This window comes from Meriones unguiculatus, chromosome 3, assembly GCF_030254825.1.
Source record: "Meriones unguiculatus strain TT.TT164.6M chromosome 3, Bangor_MerUng_6.1, whole genome shotgun sequence".
Classification (NCBI taxonomy): Eukaryota; Metazoa; Chordata; class Mammalia; order Rodentia; family Muridae; genus Meriones; species Meriones unguiculatus.
In genome coordinates this window covers 89410070-89437509 of record NC_083351.1, presented here as the reverse complement: position 1 = coordinate 89437509, position 27440 = coordinate 89410070, and the positions used below count along the sequence as shown (strand labels likewise).

At 44.1% G+C, this 27440-nt stretch overlaps 1 protein-coding gene across 27 annotated transcripts in view; it reads right to left on the bottom strand.

Annotated features, from left to right (window-relative positions):
• The window catches only part of Aopep (aminopeptidase O (putative)), a 293944-nt gene that overhangs the window by 101713 nt on the left and 164791 nt on the right, over positions 1–27440 (bottom strand). For 22 of the 27 annotated variants that reach the window (XR_009590799.1, XR_009590804.1, XR_009590805.1 and 19 more), the window contains 3 exons: positions 26416–26522; positions 2489–2591; positions 1939–2046 (listed from right to left, as the gene is read on the bottom strand). Coding sequence is in view for 14 of the 27 variants with exons in the window: in XM_060380323.1 (XP_060236306.1) it covers positions 1939–2046; positions 2489–2591; positions 26416–26522 (318 nt within the window). In the remaining 13 variants the exon portion in view is untranslated. Of the gene's footprint in view, positions 1–1853; positions 2047–2488; positions 2592–8488; positions 10947–26415; positions 26523–27440 lie in introns of those variants that run through there. The other 5 variants (XR_009590807.1, XR_009590806.1, XR_009590808.1 and 2 more) reach the window with 4 other exon arrangements.

The following is a 27440-nucleotide window of genomic DNA, read 5'->3' as shown; positions in this document are numbered from 1 at the left end:
AGAAAGATTTAAAACTATTTTGTGATCTACACACAGACAAGAGGCATTGCATTCCCAAACAGGAAGAAACCACACAGCCTGGGAAGCTGCAACTTGAACATCAATTTGATAATGAAATTGAGCCAACAAAGAGCTGGATCAAAATAAAATATTCATGAATGTATAAGCATGGTTAAGTGGTGGCGAATACTAAAATCTTTTATGCTGGCAAAGCAAACCTTAACAGCGTAAGAGCAACGACTACAAGTGTGAGACCTGGGTGGGGGGTGGGTAACGGCAGCAAACAACTTCCTATTCTCTCTTCTTTACAAAACATTTTTAGCTTCTGTTTTTGCCTTTTTGAGACAGGTCTCAGTCCGTCCTCTGCTAGCCTGGAACTGGCTTTGTAACCAGCTACACTGAAACTCAGGGAATCACAGCAGTTCCTCTTCTCCAGGGACAAATGTGGTGGGAAATCACACTTGGAAGCAGTGTGTCTGCAGCGATGCTTCTTAACAGCATTATCTAGTAAAAGTGCATGCTCACACTATCATGAACTCAGAATGTTCACTTTAGTTTCCTTTTTCACTACACTTGGGTAAATGAAATCTTAAAAGTCCATACAAGCCAGGTATGGTGGTGTGCACTTATAATTTCAGCATTTAGGAGGCAGAGGGATTAGAAAGAGTCAAGGCTAGCCTGGACTATAGAATAACACGTTTCAAAAGAGCTAACAAAGCAAAATAAAACAAAAGCAAGCAGAAAGCAACAGAAGTTGACAAGTACACAGGGAAATCAGTGAGAATGTAAAAGCAGCTGACCCTGAAGGGGATTTCAGAAATTTTTATCAAAGCTTTAGCACATGCCAGGTAAGCACTAGGACCTGTGTTCAGATCTCCAGCAGCCATGTAAAGAGACAGGGCAGAAAGAGAAAATGTTCCAAAGATACATGCTTGCTGCCATGCTTGACCCCACCAAGCTGGACATGACAATGCTAAGTTTTATTCTCTCTATATTTACCATAACATTTGAGCAAAATGTAAATTTTCAAAAGGTATGCAGGTCCCTAAGCTGGCTCAGTCGTAGGTCATGGCATTTGGTGCTAAGCCCGATGACCTAAGTTCAATCTTGAGGCCCACAGAGAAAAGGAGAGAACATGTTATTCTCTGACCTTAACACACACACATACTCACACACACATGCAGTGAAAGAATGAAATTCAACAAAATGAAATGGCAAAACCATTGACTCAAGGGTTTTGTTTTGTTTTGTTTTTGTTTTTTTGTTTTTTTTTTTTTTTTTGGTTGTTGTTGCTGTTTTGAGCATTATTTGTTTCAGGGTGTGGGTGTATGTGGGTGTGTGTGTGTATGTGCGTTATATGCACATGTGTGTAAGTGAACATATCTGTATTTGTGGAGGCCATAATGTTTGGTGTCCTCTTTTAACACTATTATCCTTGTTCTGTGGAGGCAGCATTTCTTCCTGAACCTGGGTCTTACTCTCCTCTGCTGTAATGTAGCCAGTAGGTCCCAGTGATTCCCCTTCCCCTATCTCTGTGGCCCCAGGGATTGCTGTATGGGTGCAGGGAATTGAACTCTAGTTTTCATGCTTGCGTAGCAAATGCTCTGAGCTGCTACTGGCCAGGGTGATTCTGAGGCTGTTGCGTGGGAAGGAGACTAGCTTGTACAGATGTCTGCAGCAGAACTGTCTGGTTTGATAAGGTCACTCAGTATACACCTGTCTGTATGGTGGTGAACAACCTGAAGCTACAGCAGGTCCCTGTAGTACCAGGAGCTCACATTCCCAGGACACACATCCTTCAAGTCCACATCACTAGTGTCTTTCTCCAAGTAAATGTAACAGTAATTTTTTACCTTCCAGATCTGGCATAATCTAATCCCCACGTGCTGCAGCCCTTCCAGTGGGGTTCTGTGAGTCCACCAGGATCCCATGAATTACCTGGGAAAGAATCAACTGTCCATGAAATAGGTGCACAAATTTTCTTAAAAATGAAAAATAAGTTTCTTCTCCAAGTGTTCTGGCTAGGAAGCGAAGGAGGAAGTAGCCCTGGGAGAAAAAAGAAGACAACAAGATGGCATCAGGGTCAACACAGTTGCTCAGAGACGCTAGGTCCAGGTGCCAGCATGTCCACAACGCTGTCTTCTCGGGCCCAGATGCCTTCCATTTTCAGAGCAGGGAAAGGCAGGCCTGTGAATGTCATCAGCACCTCTGCTTGGACTCTGCAAGGGAGGAGAGGCCCAGAGCCTTCATGTCAGATCCAGGATGCCTTCTGTTCTAGTCTCCACTCGTTTGCAGGCTTCCTCAGCCTGAGTCACTCTGAAAATGGCCTTATTTAGAGGCTTTTAGTATATTCTACTATGAGTACTCAGTCTGCACCCACTGAGGTGCTGAGGTTCTTTGCCTCAACCGTGTTATTCTTCTTGTTCAGCTATATGGTCTCAGGAGTGCTGCCCTGTAACAAACGGCTGCAGTCGTCAGGCACACTTACCTTTAAGTAATGAACCTGCATGAAGGCCTTCTCTGGATTGAGTCCATGCTTGACAACAGAGGCGCCTGAAGCACTCACATGGCCAGTCTCCTCTCTGTTGGGTCTAAAACAACACAGTTGTCACTTGCCTAAGTATAATGTATTCATAGCCCACTGGAACAGTAATTCTCATCACTTAGTTTCAGATGTGTGTGGCCATCCTTCAGCTCAACAGTTCCAGGTATAATTGAAAACAGTTTACATTACAAACTCACACACTCAGCAAGAAGGATTTATACCCAATCTGGAAACCTGAGGTTGGCCACTGGCAATATTTTATGACACCTTTTCCAAGATGAAAGTCTGCCAGGCCTTCCAGGAATCTTAAGCTCCAATATGAATTATTTATTAGTATAAACCCTTTCTTGGTGAGGAAACTGGGCTGGGAGATGCAGTGGCAGATGTAGCTCACCTGGGAAAAGGATGAGTGTTGACTGTGTGTGTGTGTGTTAATTGTAAAAAGTACTATCTCAGGGTTTACATTTAATAATTAAGTCTCCTTTAGGACATATTTGCATGCTTAGCCCACTTGAGAAACACAAAACAAGCACAGGAAAGGTACTAGAAGCTCTTGTTTTGGGGACAGGTGAGGACTTTAGTGATCACACACTCATTTCACAAATGAGGTCTGCACCCATCTCTGTTGTAGGGTTTTGGGGAGGTGTAGACTAAACCACTGCTTCATGATCCAGAAGGGTACTTTCCACCATGTGCTCAACTTTCCTGAAATGCAGTAGATCCTTTGAGACTTCACACAGTGAAACCACAAGAATAGCTAAGACCAAGCTAAGTAACAGAAGATATGCTAGCTTTCTGGGCCTCCTGGACAAACACTGAAGAACGTGTGTTAATGCCAGGTAAGGAGAGAGTTGACAAAAAGGCCAACACAAGAAGGCCAACAGTGGGGCTTCCCTCCTAACGGAGGAAAAGCAGAGTACCACACACAAGGCTTTGTTTGGGATCTGAGCGAGATGGTTGATTATCAACCTTTCTTCTCTGTCTTCTTTTCTGATTGTTGAGATAGAGCTCACAATCTATCTCAAGATTGTGTGGGCTGTGGCTGGCTCGGAACCCAGCTTCTTGACAGGGCTGCCTCTACCTCTCTCGGGAGACCTGCTCGGGAAGATGAACCACACCCAACTTGACCTCTCTTCTTATTGTCTTTTACTCACTAGAAGGCTGCAGAAGCTCTCTATTAACTAATAAAGTGTAAGTGATTCTTTCACCTCTAGGTTCTATGAAAATCCCTCAACAAAGGCCATGAATATAATACTTCTTTGATATGAAAAGCTATTCTAACTGCTTTACATAAAGAATCCCTTAGTAAGTCTTAGTGGAATATCCTGGAACAGGTCTAACAAACACAAGGCTCCAATCTAGCAGGTGCCTGATGCAAAGGCATCAAGAATGATTGCCTTGGGAACTGAATCCAGAGTTTCAATTTGTTTCCTGCATCCCTGGCTGACTTACACAAACCCACTCTCAAATCACACACCCATTTTGTCTTCATGAGTCCATTAACACATTAGCTCAGGCCTCTGCTCTCAAGCCCTTCTCAAGCCCAGGTGACTGTCTGAATGAGGAAAGCCATAACAGTGTTGCCAGGGAAATCCCTCCACCCACAGTCTTAGGCAAGAACAGCTCCTCAAGGCCAGAACTCCCAGCCCAGTGGTGAAGAACCCACTACAAGGTTCTTATGCTCTTGAGCTCAGGACTGAAGCTACAAAAGGGAAGGAGACATTGATGGAAATCTTTGTTCATAGGCTGGCTTCCAGCTCCAGTGTCCAATGACACTTTTCATGGTGTTTTTCCGTTTGTCTAAAAAATGACCTTCCTTAATCCATCAATGTGATCCACCACATAAACAAACTGAAGGAGAAAAACCACATGATCATCTCCTTAGATGCTGAAAAGGCATTTGACAAAAAAATCCAACATCCATTCATGTTTAAAGTATTGGAGAGATCAGGGATACAAGGTACAACCTGAACATAGTAAAGGCGATATATAGCAAGCCTATAGCCAACATCAAACTCAATGGAGAGAAACTTAAAGCAATCCCACTGAAATCAGGGACAAGGCAAGGTTGTGCACTCTCACCATATCTTTTCAACATTGTTCTTGAAGTCCTAGCTAGAGCAATAAGACAATTGAAGGAGATCAAGGGGATACAAATTGGAAAGGAAGAAGTCAAATTATCACTATTTGCAGATGATATGATAGTATACATGAGTGACCCCAAAAACTCTACCAGGGAACTCCTACAGCTGATAAACACCTTCAGCAAAGTGGCTGGATACAAAATTAACTCAAAAAAATCAGTAGCCCTCCTGTATACAAAAGACAAAAGGGCTGAGAAAGAAATTAGGGAAACAACACCCTTCACAGTAGCCACAAAGGACATAAAGTACCTTGGTGTGAACCTAACCAAGCAAGTCAAAGACTTGTATGAAAAAAATTTCCAGTCTCTTTAGAAAGAATTAGAAGAAGATATCAGAAGATGGAAAGATCTCCCATGCTCATGGCTTGGCAGGATTAACATAGTAAAAATGGCCATCTTACCAAATGCAATCTACAGATTCAATGCAATTCCCATCAAATTACCAACACAATTCTTTACAGACCTGGAAAGAAAAATTCTCACCTTCATATGGAACAAGAAACCCAGAATTGCTAAAACAATTCTCTACAGTAAAAGATCTTCAGGAGGTATCTCCATCTCTGATCTCAAGCTGTATTATAAAGCAACAGTACTAAAAACTGCATGGTACTTGCATAGAAACAGACTGGTGAATCAATGGAATCGAATAGAAGACCCCGACATAAATACACACACTTATGGACACCTGATTTTTGACATAGATGCCAAATCCATTCAATGGAAAAAAGACAGCATCTTTAACAAATGGTGCTGGTCTAACTGGAAGTCTACATGTAGAAAAATGCAAATAGATTCATACTTATCACCCTACACAAAACTAAAGTCCAAGTGGATCAAATACCTCAACATAAAACTAGACACACTAAACCACTTAGAAGAAAAAGTGGGGAATACCCTTGAACTCATTGGCACAGAAGACAACTTCCCGAACAGAACACCAACAACATAGGGTCTAAGAGCAACAATCAATAAATGGGACTTCATGAAACTGAAAAGCTTCTGTAAAGCAAAGGACACTGTCCTCAGAACAAAACGATAGCCTACAGATTGGGAAAAGATCTTCACCAACCCTATATCTGACAGAGGGCTAATATCCAGTATATATAAAGAACTAAGGAAGTTAAACAGCAAAAAATCAAGTAATCCAATTAAAAAATGGGGTACAGAGCTAAACAGAGAATTCTCTGCAGAGGAATATCGAATGGCAGAGAAACACTTAAAGAAATGCTCAACCTCATTAGCCATCAGGGAAATGCAAATCAAAACAACCCTAAGATTCCACCTTACACCCATCAGAATGGCTAAGATCAAAAACTCAAGGGACAACACATGCTGGAGAGTGGTGGAGAAAGAGGAACCCTCCTCCACTGCTGGTGGGAATGCAAATTTGTACAACCACTCTGGAAAGCAATCTGGTGCTTTCTCAGACAACTAGGAATAGAGCTTCCTCAAGATCCAGCTATACCACTCCTAGGCATATATCCAAAAGATTCTCAAGTACACAATAAGGACATTTGCTCAACCATGTTTGTAGCAGCCTTATTTGTAATAGCCAGAAGCTGGAAACAGCCCAGATGCCCCTCAGTGGAGGAATGGATGCACAAATTGTGGTATATCTACACAATGGAATATTACTCAGCAATAAAAAACAAGGAAATCATGAAATTTGCAGGTAAATGGTGGCATCTGGAAAAGATCCATGCACTCCTCCATGCAATGTGTCCTCCTCTCTGTCAGAACCTGGTGAGGATATGGAGTGAGGATGTCCATTAGGAACTGAAGGATGGTGGGCCTGAAGAAGAACTTAAAGCTGATCGGTGGCCAGTCAGATCCCAGGCACAGGCTGTAATGTACACCAGGGCTTCCTGGAGGGACAAGCCCCTACCTGGCTATGCAAAATCCTCAGGAGAGACCAGAGACCCACCACTTTCCTTCTCGGAAGTTTTCTTACTGCAAAGTCTGATTAAGTTCACATAACTAAAACCACTGTGTAAAAGCAAAGCGTTAGCCCTGCTGCATCCAGCAGACTCCAGTTTACTCCTTGCCTGACATGCATGGAATGTGGGTGATCAAGTTTCCAAGGTCGTCTGGGCTCAGAGGCTCTTGGTTTCTGTTGTGCCTGGCACCAAATACAGTAACTGAGGTGAACATGACCCTCTTCGTCTCTACCCTGCCTCTCCTGCACACTTATAGAAGCCATCTGGATACTTCCTGAGTGATGGTGATTTCTGACGAACAGGTCTGGTCCTTGGCTATGACCAAGGATGAGGTTGAGAAGATTGCCTTTGTGAGGTACTCAGGCAGTTAGGTGTCTGGTTCTGCCTGTCCTGCGTGGCTTACACAGATCATTTGCCAGCATGCCATCTTGTGCTTATGGATGCTAGCTGCCAGCTGACCCTATATGTTCACTGGTCCCTGTCTACCTGTCAAAGGCAGCCACTCCAACAAGCAGAGTTTCATTTACACCCTAACAATGAGGTACCTGTCAAGGTGGAAACTGGCTTCCAGGTACCATCTGAACTCCACAGGCTCCTTGAACACCCAAAGCAGAAGTGTGTGCTGGTGAAGCCCTTGGCTGTGAACACTGCCTCTGCCATGTGCAGCCCCATGAAGCAGATTCCCCCATCAGCAAAGTCAAGAGATGGGGAACATGCTGGATTGCCTTGCCAGAACAAGGAGACCCTGTCTCAATGCCTAAGGTGCAGAGAGCGCAGAGAAGAGGCTTGACACCAGCCGCTAGCCTCTGGCCTCTGGATGTATGCATGCAGACAAGTTCCCACACACTTGCTAATATACCAGCACAGTAACACCACACACACACACACACACACACACACACACAGGCAAAAAGGGACAACAACAGTGACTCTGGCACCTCAGTGGGCTGCAGTATGCAAGAGAGCTGAGCAAGTGTTCCTGCAGGCTGTTACTAAGCACTGCACAAAGCTACTCTTGTCATGATCCACACCTAGAGAACACCAACTGGACCTTCATCAGACTGGCCAAATCTCAGAAAGGCACAGCTGCCATTATGAAGGTATGACTGTTACTGGGACAGGCTGCAGAGTGGGGTCATGCTACTGGGAGACCATGAGCTTTAACAGTGAGCCTACAGGAGGGGTTTCCCTAGAAGGACCATTTGCCTGCAGTAGCTGGCAGACAACAAAGCCCCAAACAGACAACACAGGAACTTCCTTAAGTTTGAAATTCTTCTGAAAAATAAAAACCAAGATTGCCAAGACTGTTCAATGGGTAAAGTACTGAGTTCAAGTCTCAAAACTCACATTAAAGGGGGAAAATCCAAGTGTGGTGGTACTTGCTTATAATCTCAGTGCTGGGGAAGCAGAGACAGTTGGATCCCTGGGGTTCCCCAGCTAGTAATCTAGGCAACTGGGAGACTCTTGTCTTACACTCACTCACACACACACACACACACACACTGAAAACAACAAAAAATACACCGGGGAGGGGTAAACCTACCACACACAAATATAGCTGCAAGTTTTCCCTTCTGAGAACTGAACTTTGCAGCCTTTGTCGGTAAGCTGTTCCCTGACACCTCCTTATCATCAGACAGACAAAAAGAAACAGTGAAATCCTAGTGCTGCTTAAAGCTTGTAACAAGCCACAACCCATACCCCGGCCCCCCTCCAGCCCACATGACTCTGGGAAGAACTGCTGAAACACTGAGTAAAGCAGTGGATGTCAGGTGACTCCAAGAGGCAGATGGGCTATTTGGTTTTTGCAACATCTTTGTATATAAAATGGGCAAAGGGAACAGGGACTTGTGTTGTAAGAAGTTATTAATATTTACTATTGGTTTATCTTCTAGTAAAGCTTGCTGTTAATCTTAAACAGCTGTATAACCAAATCACCACACAGAGACTGGGTTTTTAGGTAACCTAGAACACAATGCTGGGCAATATTTACTCCCTCCTAAACCTCCAAGCCCTCAGTTTCCTAACATTTAGATTTCCCACATTATACTTGCTTTTTGTAATCTTAGGTTTGGTTCATGCTCCACGTCCTCCAAGATCTCCCTCCAGCTCTGCTCTCCTCACTCTCCTCTTGCCCCTTCTTCTCCTCCCACTCATCTCCTGCCTTCTGGCTCCTCCCATTGCACAACATTGTATCTAGTTGCTTTATTTTGTCCTGTTTACACAAGAGTTGAGACAGGATGCTTATAATGAGTATCACAATGAATATCTGGATTAAAATCAAAGAGTTGGGGGTGGGGAAATCAGCATTTGAATTAACAAGGGTAAGGCGTATACATTTTAAAAGAACACTATACCAACAGACTTGCTATCAGCTGGGGCTTGGGGCATCAATAAAGGAGTAGAACAAATGCTACTGGGAGACCATGAGCTTTAACAGTGAGCCTACAGTGAGGCCCTAGAAGGACCATTTGCCTGCAGTAGCTGCAGCAGCATTCTAGTGCTGCTACGATGATTTCGGGTAGAAGGAGGTGTGCTCAGAGGAGCATGAACGACACATGAAGGAGAGGTCAGCTGCTAAAGAAGGCAAGAAAGAATAGTTGGAAGAACTGTGCAAGCTCAAAGAACAAACAAGCATTGATACGCTGGGTGGAAAGTAAAAGAGTGAAACTTTAAATAGGAGAAATTGTCAGGAGGCATACATCTTTATTCCCAGCACTTGGGAGGTCGAGGCAGGTGGATATCAGTGGGTTAGAGGCCAGCCTGATCCACATAGTGACTTCCATGATAGCCAGGGCTATACAGAGACACCCTGGCTCAAAATTAATAAATTAACAAATTAAAAAGAACAATCAGCCATCATCCCAGGCCCCAAATATCACATGGTTCAGAATGGCAACAAATCTGAAATTCCCTCCAGGAAACAAAGCCCCAAACAGACAACACCAGGGGCAGATAAATATGATGCTTTGATGATCTGAGTAGGATCTCTCTTTCTCTCTCTTATAAACAATAATAACAAAACAAAAATTTACGGCTGGAGAGATGGCTCAGAGGTTAAGAGCACTGGCTGCTCTTCCAAAGGTCCTGAGTTCAAATTCCCAGCAACCACATGGTGGTTCACAACCATGTACGAAATCTGGTGTCCTCTTCTGGAGTGTAGGTGTACATGCAGGCAGAATACTGTATACATAATAAATCTTAAAAAAAAGGAAACAAAACAAAAATTTAAATTATGAAATTAGAGGAGGCAGAAAACGTAAACATTTTTTGCACAGCATAGAAAAAAAGGTAAATATGAAAGGGTTAGACTAACTTTGTAACCTATATGTCTTCTAAAGCTTATAGTTTTGAGTTTTAGGTCCAGGTTAAGCTAAAGCCTCTTAGTACCTTTCCAGAGAGTGAAGGAATGTGACCCTATCTGTGAGGACAGATATTAAAAAAAAGGGCAAGCAAGCAATGACCATCACTCAGCAAAAGAAGGACCAGACCCTTGTCCTTGAGATAGCGTTTCTTAGCAACGAACCTAGACTTATTCTGAGTAGCTTTTGACCTCCAGCCAAAAGTCTGTAGCCCCTAATCTTCAAGGATGAGCTAACCACTCCACCTTCAATTGCAGCTGCATCCACACTTGGCAGGACTGGCCAAGCTTGAGCACCTAAGACTAACCAATTATCTTACTTTATAACTTCCTCATCCAATCCTAAACTGCCAAAACTGCAACTTCAAATTTCCCCCAATTTTTCTTTTAAAAACCTAAAGGCCTTTGACTCCCGGTGCCACTCTTTGCTGACCGGCAGGGGTGACCCCATTGTACAATGGTTAATAAACCTCTTGCTTTTGCAACGAGTCTTGGTCTGGGGGGAGTTTTTGGGAAGGGAGTGATTGAACTCCTGAGCTGTGAGACCCCAGGTCTTACAAATGTAGCAACCTCCAGCCTCATTCTGTGAAAAAAAAGAGGGAGGTAAACGCAGAGCTTGAACTCTAGCTGCACACAGAGCTCTGCCTGAGGTAAGGGGAAGGATGGCCCCAGCCTGACTTATGGAAGCTCAGATGGCCTATAAGTGGGGGCTGCAAAGAAACACTTCCCTGTGTGTGGAGGGCAGCACGTCCTCAGCAGGGGTGCTGGAGGCAGGCATGTGAGCCACACCTGCCTGTCAGCCTAACACAGGCTAGGATGCACACCCACACACCCGGATAAGCGGCTGGAAGCTCAGCTAGGGTTCTCCGTCTTGTTGGCAACAGCACCCTTCTGTGATCTTCTCCATCTCCTGATGTTCATAAGCACCAGTGGTGAGACCCTTGCCACAGCACTGCCAGGCTGAAAGTGAAACCCAGAAATTACCAAAATACCCAGTGACTGACTGATGCTCAGTGCTAGCAGCAGAACATACTGCGGCACACACACAGCTTTTCAAAAAGGCCTTTGAGCATTAATAATGTAAAAACATCCAGGATGACATTCCGAGGGAAATAAGAAAGATACTGTGCTTTCTCACATAGGAGTGACCACTTTCATGCCAAAGAGCTCTGCAGACAACTTGAGCACCAAACACTAAAAATGGCTTTGGGAGCTCATCCAGACCCAAAGTTGCCCAGTGCCTCCTGCCTAATTTCATTTTCTATCTCTTCTTCAGACAATTCCTGGTCAACTCAACTGGTGTTCAGAGTTGTTTTGTATGTAAAGAATGTTCCCTGAGGTCCATCAATCTTTTAAAGATTTTAGACTCATAAAATTTACCATTTAAAAAATGAACTATAGTTCATGCTAGGCATGGTGGCTCACACTTGCAATCTCATTGCAAGAGAAACTGAGGCAAGAGGTTTGCTGCAAGTCTGAGGCCATCGTGGGCTACAGAATGAATTCCCGGCCACCTGGACAACACAGTAAAATCCTGTCTCAAAAAACAAAAAACCAGGATCTGGAGAGATGGCAGTAGTGAAGAGCATGTGTTATGCTCATGAGAACTGGTGTTCAGATCCCAGCAACCTTACAAGTCTGGCCTCTCCACACAGCTCTGAGGGATGCTGAGGGAGGTGACTGCTGGGGCATGGTGGCTTCCAGCATGGCTGAGAGAACCAGAAAACAAGAGCTCCAAGTATAAAGAAAGGCTCTGACAGAGGAATATGTGGAGAGTGAGAAAGGACAAACAATAGCTCCTTTATGGCCTCTATTCCCATGTATCTGTACCCCGCCACCCAATAAGCAAGCAAACAAATACATAAACCTTAAAACAAGAGGCATATTCAGTAGCTTTTACTGTCCTCATAAGGTAGTGTAACCATCCCAGAACAATCTTTAGCACTCCAGAAACTCCATAGCCACTGACAATTCCTTTTCAGTACCTCAGCCTTTGATATAATTAGTCTATATATCTCTATAGATTTGCTTAGACAATTCACATAAATGAACTCCTAAGCACGTGCACTTTTGTATATAGTTTCTTTCCTAAGGCATACTGTTTTAAAGGTTCATGTGACACGTTCAAGCAAGTGTCAACACCTCGTTCATTCTTATTGTTGATTAATGATCCATTTCATGGATCTAACACATTCTGTTCATCTAAAAGTCTCCAGATAGACATTTGGGTTGCTTCTGTTTTAGCTACTATTGATAAGAGAAGAAGGAAGAAAGTTTCCAGGCATTAAGCCTGGGACTTTGGAAATGGACAGTTCTGTCTTGGCCAGAGGACAGAATGCTTAGAGGGTACTGGTTTGTATTCTTATTTTGTTTTTATCTCTCTTTGTACAGCTCCCTGGGAGCTATGCATCATCCTAGTTCATTGGTCCTAAAGATGTATGCCAAAACTCCAGTCCAGACACCAGGACATAGAGGCACACCTTCTGGAGACTGGCCAGCCTAGCTCTCCTTATCTTAGCCCACTAAAGTGTCACTAACTTCAAGAGCTCTCGCTACAAACAATGTGGATGCCCCTGCCTCCAGGGGTACTCTGCATGCTTGCTCTCTCCAACAAAATCCTCCCTTAAACATTCTCCTACATTATCAGTTTATGAAACTCATTCTTCTAGTTGGTCAAACAAAGGACCCAGAATGGTCTGTACCCAGTGGTTGCCTAGCACCCCACCCTCTGAACTTCCGTGAGACAATCTTCACTGCACTAAGACCAATCTGCCTCATTTCACTATACACAATGCTTCAGTAGAAACAGTTCAGACTCTAGAATCCCCAGGGAGAAGAGCTCTAGGCACATATGTGAGAGATTAGGTTGAATTGGTACCATGCATGGTACCATTTCCTGGCCGGGAAGCAATGCTATATAAATGAAGAAGGAGACTAAGCAGCAGTGGTCATGACTTCGATTCCTGACTGTGGATGTGATATAACTAGCTGTTCCCATCCTTTTGAATTCCTTGCATGATGGACTGTACTCTAAGAGTCCTAAGCTAGAACAGACTCATTCTATCCAAGTTGCTTTTTTCAAGAATATCTTACCAAAACATCAGGAAAGTAAAGTAGAATAGCTGCCATAAACATTTGTGTACAAGGTTCTGCTTACAAAACTTAATGTTTCATTTCTCTTAGGATTACACCCAGGGTAGAACTGCAGGGTCACACAACCTTGTGTCCCTTCCTTAGGAGCCGTCCTGTCATCTTCATAGCGGGCAGTTCCAATTCTCCAAATCCTCATGAATAGTTGTTATCCTATCATTCTTCTATAGGAGTTTCAGTGGGTGTGGAATGACATTGCCTTGTGGTACTGACTTGCAGTCCTCTGATGGCTTAATAACTACAGCAAGTGTCTTCTGTGTGATTTGCCAATTCAATGCACTTGTTGGAGAGATATGTATCCAAAACATTTCCCCATTTTTCAGTTGGACTGTTTATTATTAGTATTACTATTATTATTTCTGAGTTAGAGGTTTCCATCCTCTTGTTAAGTATGTGGTCTGTCAATACTGTGTCCTCCTCTACTTGGCAGTGCTGGGAACTGAGCCATGGCCTTGTGCATACGAGGCAACCTCTCTACCACTGAGCTACAGCCCAGCCCTTGGTACTTTTAACCTTCCTGATAGTCTTCTGAAACACAGGCTTTTAATCTTAGTAAGTTCAGTTTTTCCTCCTTTTGATTGCTTTCATTTCAGGCATCCCATCTAAGAAACTACTGCCTAGTCCAAATTAATGATCATGTCCACCTGTATTTTTACTGTTAATTGTGGAGATTTGGTGCTTCCTTTTGTGTGTGGCATGAATGGCATTGCCAGGGCACCACTCACTGAAAATACTGCTGTCTCCTGCAGAGAGTGCTCTGAGTCTTCTTGTCAATCAAACATTACACACGGGCCCCTTGCTCTACATGTGTGTTCTCGACAACACCGTAAAGCCTTGATTACTTCATCTTTATAGATAGTTCTGAAACTGAGAAGCACAAGTTCTTCACCTTTATTGTCCCTTTCAAGGTTATTCTGGCTCTACAGGGTCCCTTGCATTTCCACACGAATTTTAAAGATTTGCTTGTTTATGTTTACAAGGAGACAGCTGAGATTTTTGTTTATGTTTACACGGAGACAGCTGAGATTTTTGAGATGACCATGCATCTCAAAAATGGTTCACAGATAAGATAAGCACAGGCAGCTCTGCTGTTCTGAGTTTTACAGACAAACCACTTCCACATATTCTGGCTTTTCATTTTTCCACAGTGATCTACAGTTTCAGTTTCTGTTTCTCATACGCCACATTTCTTTTGTCATATTTTTTGCTAAAACTACTACTTTGATTTTTTTGTTTGTTTGTTTCTTGTTTTTGTTTTTCGAGACAAAGGGTTTCTCTGTGTATTCTTGGCTGTCCTGGACTCACTTTGTAGGCCAGGCTGGCCTCGAACTCATAGAGATCCGCCTGCTTTAGCTTCCCAGAGTACTGGGATTACACCCACCCAGCACTCCATGAGGCAGAAGCCTCCACGCCCAGCTTTCTTTGACATTATTATAAATGAATTTTTCTTACCTTATCTTTAAACTGCTCATAACTAATGTATGGAAACAACCAATTTTCATACCCTCATCGTACAGCCTCTACCTGTACTGATTTTGCTCATTTGCTCTACTACGTTTGGGGAGATCCCTTAGGATATCATCCCTCTGTACGGGATGATATTGAGTGAAATACTAAGTTTACCTTCTTTTTACCTTCATTTTCAACCTGGATATCTTTTACTGCACTTCTGTGCCTCATTGCCCTGGCTAGGACCTTCAGCACATTGATGATCCCAAGTCCAGTCCTCCTTTGGTTCTTTTCCTCCCCAGTCTTTAGATTGAAAGGGGCTAAAAAGCCTGTTAGACTAGATTCTAGAATGTGGCAGCCTGTTTCCTGTCATGTCTTTATAGTATTCTCATAGCATACGTGCACAGTTTCTGTTAGCCACCTATGGATCAAAATTACTGAACAAAATACTGATGAAATGGTAGGAAATGGGACACTGGGACTAAGTGTGTACTGAGCCTAGGAGTTTGTGAGAAAGTATTGATGGGATAAAATCCCTTTTGAATGGCAGAGAATGAAAAAGAAAGCAATGTGTGTTGTTCCTACTCTAATTGGCAGCTGACTGTACAAAAACAAACCACTGTAGATTTATGTAGTGATTTGAACCACTTTTGAGAAATATTTTACAGGCTAACAGTGTTATACTGACTCAGAGCTATACAGAGCAGTGGTACGCATATATGAATATAAAATTTATTTTCTGAATAGTCACAAGAAAACACTAGCAGTGCTTATCTAAACTTCTTGAATTAAACATTTTATTTTTTCAGATTATAAAATAACTACCTCATTCTTCCCTTTCCTTTCTTCCTTCCAGAGCTTATCATGTATTCCCTTTCCTGCTCTCTTTCAAACTCATGGCCTCTTTTTCTTTAGTTATGAGTGTGTGTATATTTGTATGTGTGCATGCATGAGTGAGTGAGTATGTGTGTGTATGTATTCCTAAATACATAGCATTATGAATTTGTATTTGAGGGGAGAAAAACTATGGCTAACTAAGCAGTGACTCTGGACTTCTTGCTGGTTTCTATAGCAAAAGAAACTCTAGAAAGTGTTACTGCAAAAGTAAAACACATGTGTAGCTGTATAATCAGTGACTTGCAGAGCCTTCCTTCATAAAAATATCAGTGAAGAGTAGCCAGGGGACGACCACCCCCAAACAAGGACAGAGTACTGAGTTTAATTATGCAGGCCATGTCTGACACTTCTGCTGTTTAAGAATGCAGTATCAGAAATCAGACCTCTACTCTTGCCTGATGTGTCTAAAACAAAAAGGGGGAACTGTAGAGAGCTGCCTTAAAGATGGAGCTGGTTTCCGCCTTCCACCTTCCAGATGGTGAGTGCTCTCTGTCACAAACAACTCCATATTTGGCTAAGGCTGAGGATCTGGCTTGCTTCCGTGTATGTGGACCTATCTGCATTGCCCACGAGGCACGCTGGGGTTGGCTACCCAGAGGCTATTTTAAGCTGTGGGCTGGCTTTCCCCAGGGTCAGAAGATTGTTCAAGGTTCCTGAATAAACTGCATTGAGAAGAACAAAAAAAAAAAAAAAAAAAAAAAGATCAGAAAGAAGGAGAGGAGGACCTCCCCTATCAGTGGACTTGGGGAGAGGCATGGAGGGGAGGAGGGAGGGGCTTATGGGGGATACAAAAGGAATAAAGTGTAATTAATAAAAGTTAAATAAAAAATTAAAAAAAAAGAGAATGCAGTGGAGAGAGAATCGTCCCACAGGACACCTGAGTAGGCAGCTGCGAGACACAGCTGGTCTCTGGAATGGGAAAGGGCAAAGGCTGCCCCCTTAGAGCTGAGTACCCTAACACCTTTCAGAGGGAAGTTGGCCTGCTAGTGTATAAGGTCCAAGTACAACAAACTGGGTGTGCAGCTAGGGAGGAAGACCTGAGACTGGAATGATAGGGCAGGAGGCCTAAGACACAGACAGGCACACACACCTTCAGAAAGACTGTAGTCAGAAAGCTATGATCAGTGTCTCAGGCAAGAGTTCTTGAAGTTCTCAAAGGCAGGAACTCTTTTCTTCTCAGGAGCCTGGCAATATTAGTGGTAGAGACCAGAGAGCCTCATGAAACCTAGCAGAGGGGATACCAGGGTGACTACTTGGGAAGTTAAATCCGCACAGGCTCTGGGAAGGCAGGGGGTTCCCATGAGTCTCAGAAACATTGCCAATTCCATTTTTACCTCAGGCCATTAGTTTGAACATCTTTGTTCAAATTTCAGATCCCCACCACCTTTAATCCTGCCATTTTTATTTTTGTAACCAGGCATTTTTGTACTTAAAAAACAAAACCAAAAACAAACAAAAACAACAACAACAAGTGTTCTCTTAAGTCTTAGGATATTTTACTTTTTCACATTTGAGTCTGGTTGCCAGGCTCAGAACAGAAGACATGCAGGAGAGGTAGCAGCAGAGGCACAAGAGCCACATCCTCTGTTCTTGCCACATTTGACAGCAATGTACCAGGTGCTACGGGCATGCATGATGACATCTGACAGGCACTGAGCATTAACTTGGACTATGGGAAATTGTCACTGTTCGTTTCACTTCAACCACAGTGGTGATTCCCTAGGATCCCATTATTCTACATCTTTTAAATGGTTTGAATGTAGTTACTGTAATACTCTCTCACATTCACCTCTAAGGTAGAAACTGGACAGTGCTATTATTCTGCTGTATGACTGCAGACTAAAGCTTACTCAGCATAAGAGCACTCCTCAAGGCTATTGAAGTGTCGGGACAGGAAATCTGGCTTCCTGCTCCTCTGTAAACCCTATGCCTCCATACAGAGTTGGGACCTAAAGGCTTGACAAGCTCTGCAGCAGAGCTCAGGCATGTATTCTCAGATGACATCATCCTAGATGAGACAGGATTAGCCATATTCTGGCCAAGACTGGCAGCAATACCTTTCATTCTCTTCGAAGTCCTAGCAAACATCATGAAGACTAGGGATTCAGGCAGTCCTTTAGAGGGCCAATTATCACATGAGATCAGGGACAACATTATACCACATTACTGAAGCCTTCTTTGAAACTGGGTTGACATTCTGTTTGTTCTGAAAAGTGATAAGCTAGAGACTCACTCAACCAGAGCCTTAGGCCAAGGTATCTCTGAGCTCAGCCTTCATTCCTGAAATGTCCATCTAATCCCATCTGGCCTCTAGACTCTGTCTCTTTAATCATGTATTATCCTAAAGGCTGACTGATCTCCCCCAAACTCCATTTTCATTATGTCATTCTTGGAACTTAAGATAGTGTAGCATTATGGGGATTGTCCCAGGCAATGTTGGACTTTCGCATTTGAAGAGCCATTGCTTAGCTTGCCCTCACCAGGCCACCTTAAGCCTACTCGATCCCTCATGGAACTATCCTCTTTGTCTATCCATTAAGCCCATTCTCTTAGAAATGGCCATTCCATACCTGGAGTTCCCCTCCCTCCCTCCTTCGCCATTCTCAATGCTCCTGTCCTGCCATCCCAGCTCAACTTGTGCATGCTTCCCGTGGCCCCTTCTCAGCTGTCCAGAAAAGATCTCAAGTCCTAAAACTCTTGACGACACAGTCTAGCATTCATTCATTCTTTTGTAATATATATTCAGTCCATCAGATAAGTTACAAAGGCCCTAGAGACAGAGACCATATCTACAACATTCATTTCTTCAACTTGTATGGAGCACCCACTCGCTCAGCTCCATGCACTGAAGTAAAGAGTCACAAGTCAGACATAGTCCTGAGTTGCCAAGGGTAATGGATCACTAGAGAAATATGGATGGAGAACATAGACAACTTCTGCCTTTGAAGGTCAGAAATGATGAAACGTCCATTTATATGGCTCACCTCAGTATAAAGATCATCAAAGACATGTAAAGATCATATAAAGTCATGTAAAAGTTGGATAGAGTCATCACAGGAGGCTCTACAGGTAGGAGGAGGGACACTAGTTTATCTTAGGGTAGGGGCTGAGACATTTTTGGAAGGCAAGAGTATCTGTGCTGAGTCATAATGATGTGGAATTATGCAGCAAGGAAAGGGCATTCTAAATAGAGGCAATGTAGAAAATGGCAGGGAGGTAAGACAGGACAGTTGGCTAGACAGATGGCCAGAGCTGAGGGTAGAGTTCTGAGCCTGAGGTATGTATGTTGGAGCCCTAGTATCCAGAGCCTGAGAACTGGACTGTATTTGAAAAATATAACCCTTCAAGGTGGTCAGAGCACAGCTGTCAGTGTGAGTCCTGATCTTACTGAGGTCCTCTTAAGGAGAAGAGATTTCAACATACAGAGACATGCCAGGAGCACATACATGCAGACAAGCCATCAAAGGAGCACATCAAGAGATGGCCATCTGCAAGCCAAGAAGAGGGGCTTCAGGAGAAACAAAACTGTCAATACTTGGAGCTTAGAATTCTGGCTTATATTGTGAAAAAGCAACTTTGTGCTGTTGGGGCCACTGCATCTTTGTTTTCTCACCCCGGTCTGAGCTGACTCACACAGAATGGTCTGTGAGATACCCAAGTAGCCAGAAAAGAACAAAGGACAGCAAGTGAGGAGACTGAGAGCTCAGAGCTGATGCCCTGTGGGCCTCATGTGCAAAAAGCTTGAGGTTCTTCGTGGTGGAGAGGAAACATTTGGAAGACTTTTAGGGGGAGATGGCAGAATCATGAGGCATTTTAAAGAAAGCTCTCCAGTGGTACTGAGATGGGGCAGGGTTGATGGTATGAAGGAATGAGGTTTGCATAACATGAGCAAGGCCTTGCATTTGAACCCTGCACTGTAAAGGCAAGAGACAGGCAGAATATTCATTTGCTTGAGCCTGTTCCTGGAAATACCTTGGAATATTCATCTCTTTGAACCGGACAAGTGCAGGGACAAAACACATGGTCCTTTGCTCTAATGGAAAAAGTCCAGAGGAGTCCTTCTGCCTCTAGAGCAATTGTGTATTAATTGGCCTGAGATCTCAGCACCTTGGTTTAACTTCCTCTTCCCACTTCTATATTCTCTTCCATTTTCCCTTCCTAGGGATGTTTTCTAATAAGCCTGACATAATCCAATTTCTGGGTCTTCATGTGGAGAAATCCTAAGACTGAGCTTGGAAAAAATCACTGTGGAAGAACCTGTAACTAACAAGGAATGTAGTCCCCTGAGGAACATCAAATGTGGAACAGGAAACAACTCCAATAAGGCCAAAAGGGAGATGGAGGATGGGTGGGACAGCAGCAGGAAGAAGCCTTGCTTCTGGCAGTTCCTGGGACTTAGCAACGGTGCCAAGCAATGCACAGAAGTAAAGGATGGCAAGAACTGAAAGACAGAGAATACGGTGTAATCAGGTCATGAGGTTTAGGGGGCAAATTTTCGCTGTTTGCAAGAGCAGAGTGGATGCAGAGTGGAGAGAACTGGGTGCTCCTGACAAGAGGGAGACTGGTGACTAGATGAGGAGGCAGCTTTCAAAAGCAAGTATTACAATGCAGGAAGATGAGCATATTTGCCTGTTAAGGGGGAAGAAAAAAGAGAGAGTTTACATGGTGGGGAGCAATTGAAGTCAGAGGCTTGTGGAGGAGGGCTCCAACTGGGTTCACATTGGGTAGAAGACCCCAAATCATGAACTTTTTCAGTTTATCTGCCCAAACAAGCAAAACAGATTTGCTCCTTTAATCACCTATAATCTTAGCACTTGAAGAACTGAAGTCCTGGGAAGAGTACAGGAAGCATGAGGCAGCCTGCGCTACATAGTGAGTACCAGGCAGCCAGGGTGAGCAGTTCAATGTCAGTGACAACTTGATGTAAAATCACCCAGGAGACACACCTCTGGGCATGTGTTTGAGGGTATTTCCAGACAGGTCTAGCTGAGGAAAGAGGACCCACCCTGCATGTGAGCACCCAGGACCAAGAGTGAGGAAAGAGGGGATGATGAGAGTGAGCTGAGCACCAGAACTCATCTCTCTCTGCCTCTGCCTCCTCACGGGTAGCGTCATATTCCTGCAACCATGGCTGCATCGCCACCGTGGCTTTCCATCAGGAACCAACATACACCCTTTCCTCTTTAAGCCTTTTTTCTTGGGTATCTTGTCATAGCCATAAAAAAAAAAAAAAAAAAAAAGTAACCAATACACAGGGCTGTAACAGTGAGCTCTCAAACAAAACAAAACAGTCTTCGGGGTTCTGTTGCTGTGATAAAATACCATACCAAAAGCAATTCAGGGTGAAAAAGGTTTATTTCATCTTACAGTTTGTAGTCCATCATCCAAGGAAGTGATGGCAGGGAATCCGGGCAAGAACTTGGATGCAGAGGCCACTGAGGAGTACTGCTTACTTGCCTGCTCCTCATGGTTTGCTCAGCCATCTTATACAACCCAAGTGTGGCACCTGAGTTGGCACCACATGCAGAAGACTGGGCTCTCCCATATTAATCACTAATTTAAAATGCAGGCAGGTGTGGTGGTACACGCCTTTAACCTAAGGACTTGGAAGCAGAGGTAGGCAGATATCTATGAGTTCAAGATCAGCCTAGCCTACATATTAAGTTCCAGTGCAGCCAGAGCTACACAGAGAGACCCTATCTTGAAAACAGAACAAACAAGTCAAAGAAACAAACAAATGCACTGCAGGCTTGAATACAGGCAATCTTATGAAGGCATTTATTTAGCTGAGATTCCTTTTTCCAAAATGTCTTTAGCTTGTGTCAAGTTGACATCAACTAGCCAGCACACAAACAAAGCAAAAATTAAATTCAGGTAAATTTACTAGGTACTGTATTGAAATATAAGGATAAGGCTGGCTTCTGTCACAGTAATTAAAGGGTCCCTGCCCTTCATGATAAGCAGCAAGACTTCCCAGTTTATACTCCCCATACAAAGGGGCTACACAGTGGTCTCTGCAAAGTACAGTGTCTGGACAGCTGTTCTAGACTGTGTCACCACTGCTCTTCCTGTTAGGAGCCATGTCCTCTCTGGAAGGATAAATGGTGCCCAGTCCATATTCCAAAGTAATGACAACTTCCTTCCCTCATTCATGTCCAGACTTTCCTTCCCTTCCTCCTAGGGGTCCTTGGGAGCACAGAGCTTCTGTGATTGGTGAAGATGTACTCATCCTCAGTCTTTTCCTAGAAGTAGCTCACCAAAGCAGACAGGATAAAGCATGGGCATGTGGGAGGTCAGGGCAGATATGGACTGAGAACTGCTTCAGGGTCAAGCAAGAATGTAACTGCTGGTTCAGGTTTCCTACTGGGTAAGGAGCAAGAGAAGGGAGAGTGAGGCTGGCCTGGAATCAATGCTGGAAAGAAGGGAAGCCACCAATGGAGGAAAGAGCGTCTTCTAGCCCCAGTTGCACTCATACTGCTGAAGGGAGGGCCATCAGGAAGGAATATCACCACCTTAAACAGCACCCAGAGGTTATTGGCGGGTGGGGGGAGGCTTTCTGAGGCTGGCTTGTGTTACTGCCAACTGCAGCCAAGGGCTCTTAAGAGGCATTTCTCAGGCTGGTTTGTGTCATTGCAAACTGATATATCCATATACACCATGAAAAAAAACCACCATATTCCTCAGAAATTAGAAATACCAATTTTGAGAAAATTTGAGTGGTGAAAAGTTCCAGGAGAATGAAAGCTTACATGAGAAGAGTGTTCATGAGCATGCCCTATGGCTTCAGATTAGAAGCTGGGAACTAAGGCACCATGCAGATTTGCAGATGGCTTGCACTTTAGCTCTGGACAGAATTATGAATGTGCTTCCCACCTCATTATCAAGGGATGATGTTTTTGTGGCCTCTGGGTGAGGCATTCACATGAAGGTAAAAAGTGTGCCTACATTTATACAGCACTGTAGCAGCTGTGGAAGCCGCAGCTCAGCAAACAGCTCCATCGAGTTTCTGCCTTCTCAGCTTGAGCATGACTTTTAAGAATGAATCCCAAAATAAGTAGCAGCAATAAATCACAGATAACAACAACAAAACCAACAACAACAAATCCCAAAACAGAGGTTTCTTCTGACCCTGCCTTGTAGCTTGTGTACCTTGTGGCCTGTCAAAAATGTTAACTAAAAGCTCTTGAGAAGATTCCTGATCCAGCTGTACCGAGAGTTGAGGGACTGGGGGCCTTGCAGCAGTCCCTTAGCATCTGGCTAGTGCTACACTGCCTAACTGAAAGAAAATAAAAAATTGGACTTTGCTTGGCAATTCTGTCTAGGGCTGGCAGACCGGTTAGAGTATGAGAGAGCCACTGGGGTCTCAGCTATGGAAAAGACCCTTCATAGCTGACAAGTATGTGAGCATGGACTTAGCAATATGACTCCTCAGAGCAAGTGATGATGCTTCCAGAGCTGTAGCCACCTTAGAGGCAGGAAGGAAACTGTTGGAGCCCAAACAAAACTCATGGTGAATTCAGTTGAAGACTCATCTGATGAAATCGAACAACAGTCAATGTAAGACACACAGGATAAGCTGTGTGATCCAATGCTAGGAGTACAGAGGCTGCAAACAGCTGGGATAGTGATATGCAGAGGTAAATGGAGCACTTTAGAAGTGAAGGCAGGGGGTCACAGTTCAAGGGAAGCCAGGGAAACTTAATGAAACTCCAGGTTACAAATATATATTTGGGTTTCTTTTCCAGACAGGGTTTCTCTGTATATCTTGGCTGCCCTGGACTTGTAGACCACGCTGGCCTCAACTCATAGAGATCCGCCTGCCTCTGCCTCCCTGAGGGCTGATTTCTTTTAAATGTTGGGAGTATGACACAGTAGCATATACACGACGACATTTGTGTATGTGCATGTAGTAATGACAAAATAAAATCTCAGATTTTTGGTTTGTCTCTTATTACTTTATAATATCCTATTATTTATAACCAGCAAAATGCTGTTTTCTTTGATGATGTAATTGGCATAGCCTATACACAATTCTTTAAGCTATGGCATTTTTACTTGAAGAATAGGAAGCCATTTTCTTTTTTTTTTTATTTTTCGGTGCAACTGAGGACAGGGCTGTGATGTGCACCAGAGAGTGGCAGCTGTGGCACAGCTTTTGTCAGAGGCTCATACAACTCTCAGTCCATCTTTCAAGATGGTGGAGTAGCAAAGGCACTGTTTTTGATCACTCTCTTGTTCTAAAGGAGTTCTTTCTCAGGGTCATTGTCATATTAAAATACAGTCTTAGAAACAAGTTGGTATGTCCTTTCTTTTTTCCATGTCAGCAACTTGAGGTTCTCTGGACCTACTTTAGGGAGAACTCCAGGGGACAGGAGTAAGTTGAACTAATCAAATAATTTGTCTTCAGTGCATATGCAACTGATGACTGTTCTCTGTTTCTGTCTGCAAAGGGCCCTTCAAATGCATTGTTTTCAGTATGCATAAATGTAGACCAATACAGTTTCTGAATATTAAGACAAAGAAAAATAAATAAAAGCCACAATAAACCTTCTAATTCAAATATCCAAAATACTCCCAACCCCTCTCACTATGGAAAAGACTTGGCTACCTACACGTGGGCTGACCACAGATCCACAGAGGATGGGGTTGGGAAGTGACTTTCATTTAACAGCTGGTGACCTAGTCAGTCACAGTGATACTGATAACCTTCTACACACCCAAGGGCCATGCCCATGCAGAACCAGAGCCATCAAGGGACTTAAACACGGAGAAACTGAATCTGTGGATGAAGAGTTTACAGTTCATGCAGCTTTCTTTTAGCTTGTGGCAAGATCTTCACATTCCTTCCCCAGTGATACTTCCTGAGCTAATATGGCCAATTCTGCTCCTGGGAATCACTCTTCACACCTCCCTTTGGCTACCCTCTTCACTTCACTTAAACAAACATGGAATCCAAGGCCACTGCCATTCTCACACAGTTCTGTCTAAAGGTCGTATTTCCTACCGGCATCCAACATGAACCACTCTCACCATCTTCACCTTTTTTTTTTTTTTTTTTTTTTTTTGTTTATGACCTGGATGTCCCAGTTTCCCCCACATGTGCAGCAGTTTACCTGGGATCCTTTGCTAGATCATTTGACACCTTTTCTTGCTCCTTCCTGTCCTGGGTGACTGGAGTGCTTTCATATGAGTATTGTTCAGGCTGAATGCCCTGTTACCAATAAGCCCCTGCCTTCCATTGACTTCCTATCTATTCAACATCTCAAAGTCAGCATATGCAAAAACAGAATCTTTATTTAATACCTGTTCTTCCATTTAAATAAATGCCATCACCACTTTCCCAAGCACCCAGCTCTAAGCCCCTGTCATTCTAGGTACCCTCATTGCCCTTGTCTCCACATTCCACTCAATAAGAATCTGCTGTCTGTTTCTCTAAAATTCACATCCAACAGCTCACTGCTCCACCAGACCCTCCCTCAGCACTTCACCTCTGCTCTCTGTTCTCTGCCCTTCTACACAGAAAACATCAGCCTGCTCAGTACCCTTGTGTACCAAAGACTAGCTAGCTTCTGAAGAATGTGAGATAAAGCCTTTCTTGATCATGGCTCTGCCATTTTTGTTCCCAAGGTACAACAAAGCTCTTCCCAGCCTCAAAGCCTGTGTGCTTCTCACCCTACCAAGCTGAACACAGGCCTAGCTCAGTCTTGATGCCCTCCAGTCAGTTAAAAAATCATGACTGAACCTGTTACATTGCTGTGTACCTCCTATGATGGGCCTGAGCATGTAACACGGTTCCTGCTAAGCGGAAGCTCCTTGAGAGCAGGCATCGTGCTCACACTACAGGTGCAGCCATGGTGGCTGGCTCCCCAGAGGTTGGTTGAGAAAAAAGATACAGGCACAGTGGCCCTGGGAGGGATGGCAGAACTACTGGCTCCTGTTCTAGCTGTTCCTCCTAAACAATGGATGAGTCAGCTTCAGAGGGCACAGTTAGTGCGCAGGCAAGGAGCCTGCCACAGTAAGGGCAGTGCTACACAAAAGACCAGCCAGCCTTGCTCCCTAGGGTCTAGCAGACTTGGTCTGTTTCTGCTCTGGTTTTGCCTCCCAGCATGTTTCAGGCTCTGCACAAGGGGCAGGGCAGGGAGGAGATGCTTATTTAGAAGGAAACAACAACCACAACAGAAGTGCCCAAGGCAGGGCCTTGTCCGAGGGATAAAGTAGCCATCAAGATGCCATGTAAAATGGGTTGAGAAAGAGGTAATCCCTAGATGGGCCACCCTTGCCATTGATAGGCCATCCTTCTAGATTTTATTGATTCTCAACAGGGGCTGGATGGAACCTACTGCTGTCATAGCAAACTTGGTGCTCCTGGGGCCTAGGCAAGAGGCTTCAGGTAAGTATTTATGGCCCAAGAGCACCAAGGGAGAGAGGACAGAACTGAAAAGAATGGCAAGAAGTAATCTTACAAGTGCCATGTGCACTTTGAAAACACCAACCAGGAGAAGAAATGGTTTCCTGCTGGGCAACAACTGAACAAAAGGCCCCATTGACATGCACATCTGTTACTACTACACACAAAACAATCAATATTTTCTTAGAGATTTCCCCCTCTTTGGCTTTAAAGGGTTATTGTCTGCCAAACTGTCAAACCCTAACCTTCTTCAAGTCCACAGTCACCACATAAAGTGACTATTAACTAGTAACTTCAAATGGAGAATTTAGTCTTGGAAATGGCCTCATGCTAGTTCTCTCTCTCTCTTCCCCCTGCCTGAAGAGTGACATCAGGAAAATGTCAAAAGGCAAATCAAAACCCATACCTTCAAAGACTTAAAAGATAGCAATCATGGCAGGAAGGTGAAGAGCCCAAGCCCTGATTGATTTTAAAAGGAAACTGTAAGGCAGAGAGGGTGGGAGGTGGGAAGCACTGGCATCTTACCTTAACACCTGCATTTCCTCTGGGGAGTTCCGAAGCTCATCCTGCAGGCGATGCCAGTGCAGGCAAGCCCTCAGCTCTTGCTGCTCTAGGGCCTCATGTGGGGGCAGCTGCAGGGAACACAGACACATAAACACATGTGCACAGCAGAGTCATTGTGATGGTCAAGGTTTCCTCATCAACGGACTTGCGTTGTTTTAGGAAGGGACAACTGGGCCTGCCCCTTCCTTGCTTTCCATCAGAAGAGGACTAACTGGTCCTCTTGAGTTCTTCAAAGGAGCAGCAGCTAAGTACTGTAAAAGCCCTGTCTTTTGGGTCCCTGGTCCTGGAAACCACTGTAGACCCAGAATACACACCTGAAAAGGGGGCTTTCCCACAGGCCATTCTCCTTTGACTCTATCCAGCCTTCCTTCCCTGCCTTGTGTTTCTGCATTGGGAGGGGAAAGGCCCCTCCACTCACCTCTTATTTTTCCTACCCCTCAATTTTGTTAAGACCTGTTTATAGTGGAGCCTGCTAATGTAATCCAGATGACTCTTTTGCAAAGATCCAGAAAAAAGTATACTGTCTGGACTCAATTTGGAGGCAGGGGAGGCCATCACACTGCTGTAGAGTTGGAACTGGCTGCTATCACATGGATGTGCTCACAAGGCCACATGGCTAGGGTCTGCATAAGAGAAGGCAGGCAGTAGAGTACCTGCATGGAGGGATCTACAGACATTTCTGGAAGTTACTGTTCTTTCTAATGCACTTGCCAAATCTGTGTAGGTCCTGGGTCAGGCTGGAAGCCTGTACGACCATGTGAGGGCACTAGTATCAGATTGGGCCAATGTGCAGCTCAAGCAAGAAGCCAGAAGGCCTCTCCAGGTAGGTGGTGATGCCTGAGCTTGCAAGACAGAAACTTCAAGGAGCGACAGTGTCACTGGCTTGGAAAAAATGATGTTCTTGGAAAATGGTGAGGGATATGGACAGGTTGGGAGCAGACAGCCAGGAGAGGAGGGCAGAGTTGCCAGAAGATCAGTAGACTGCT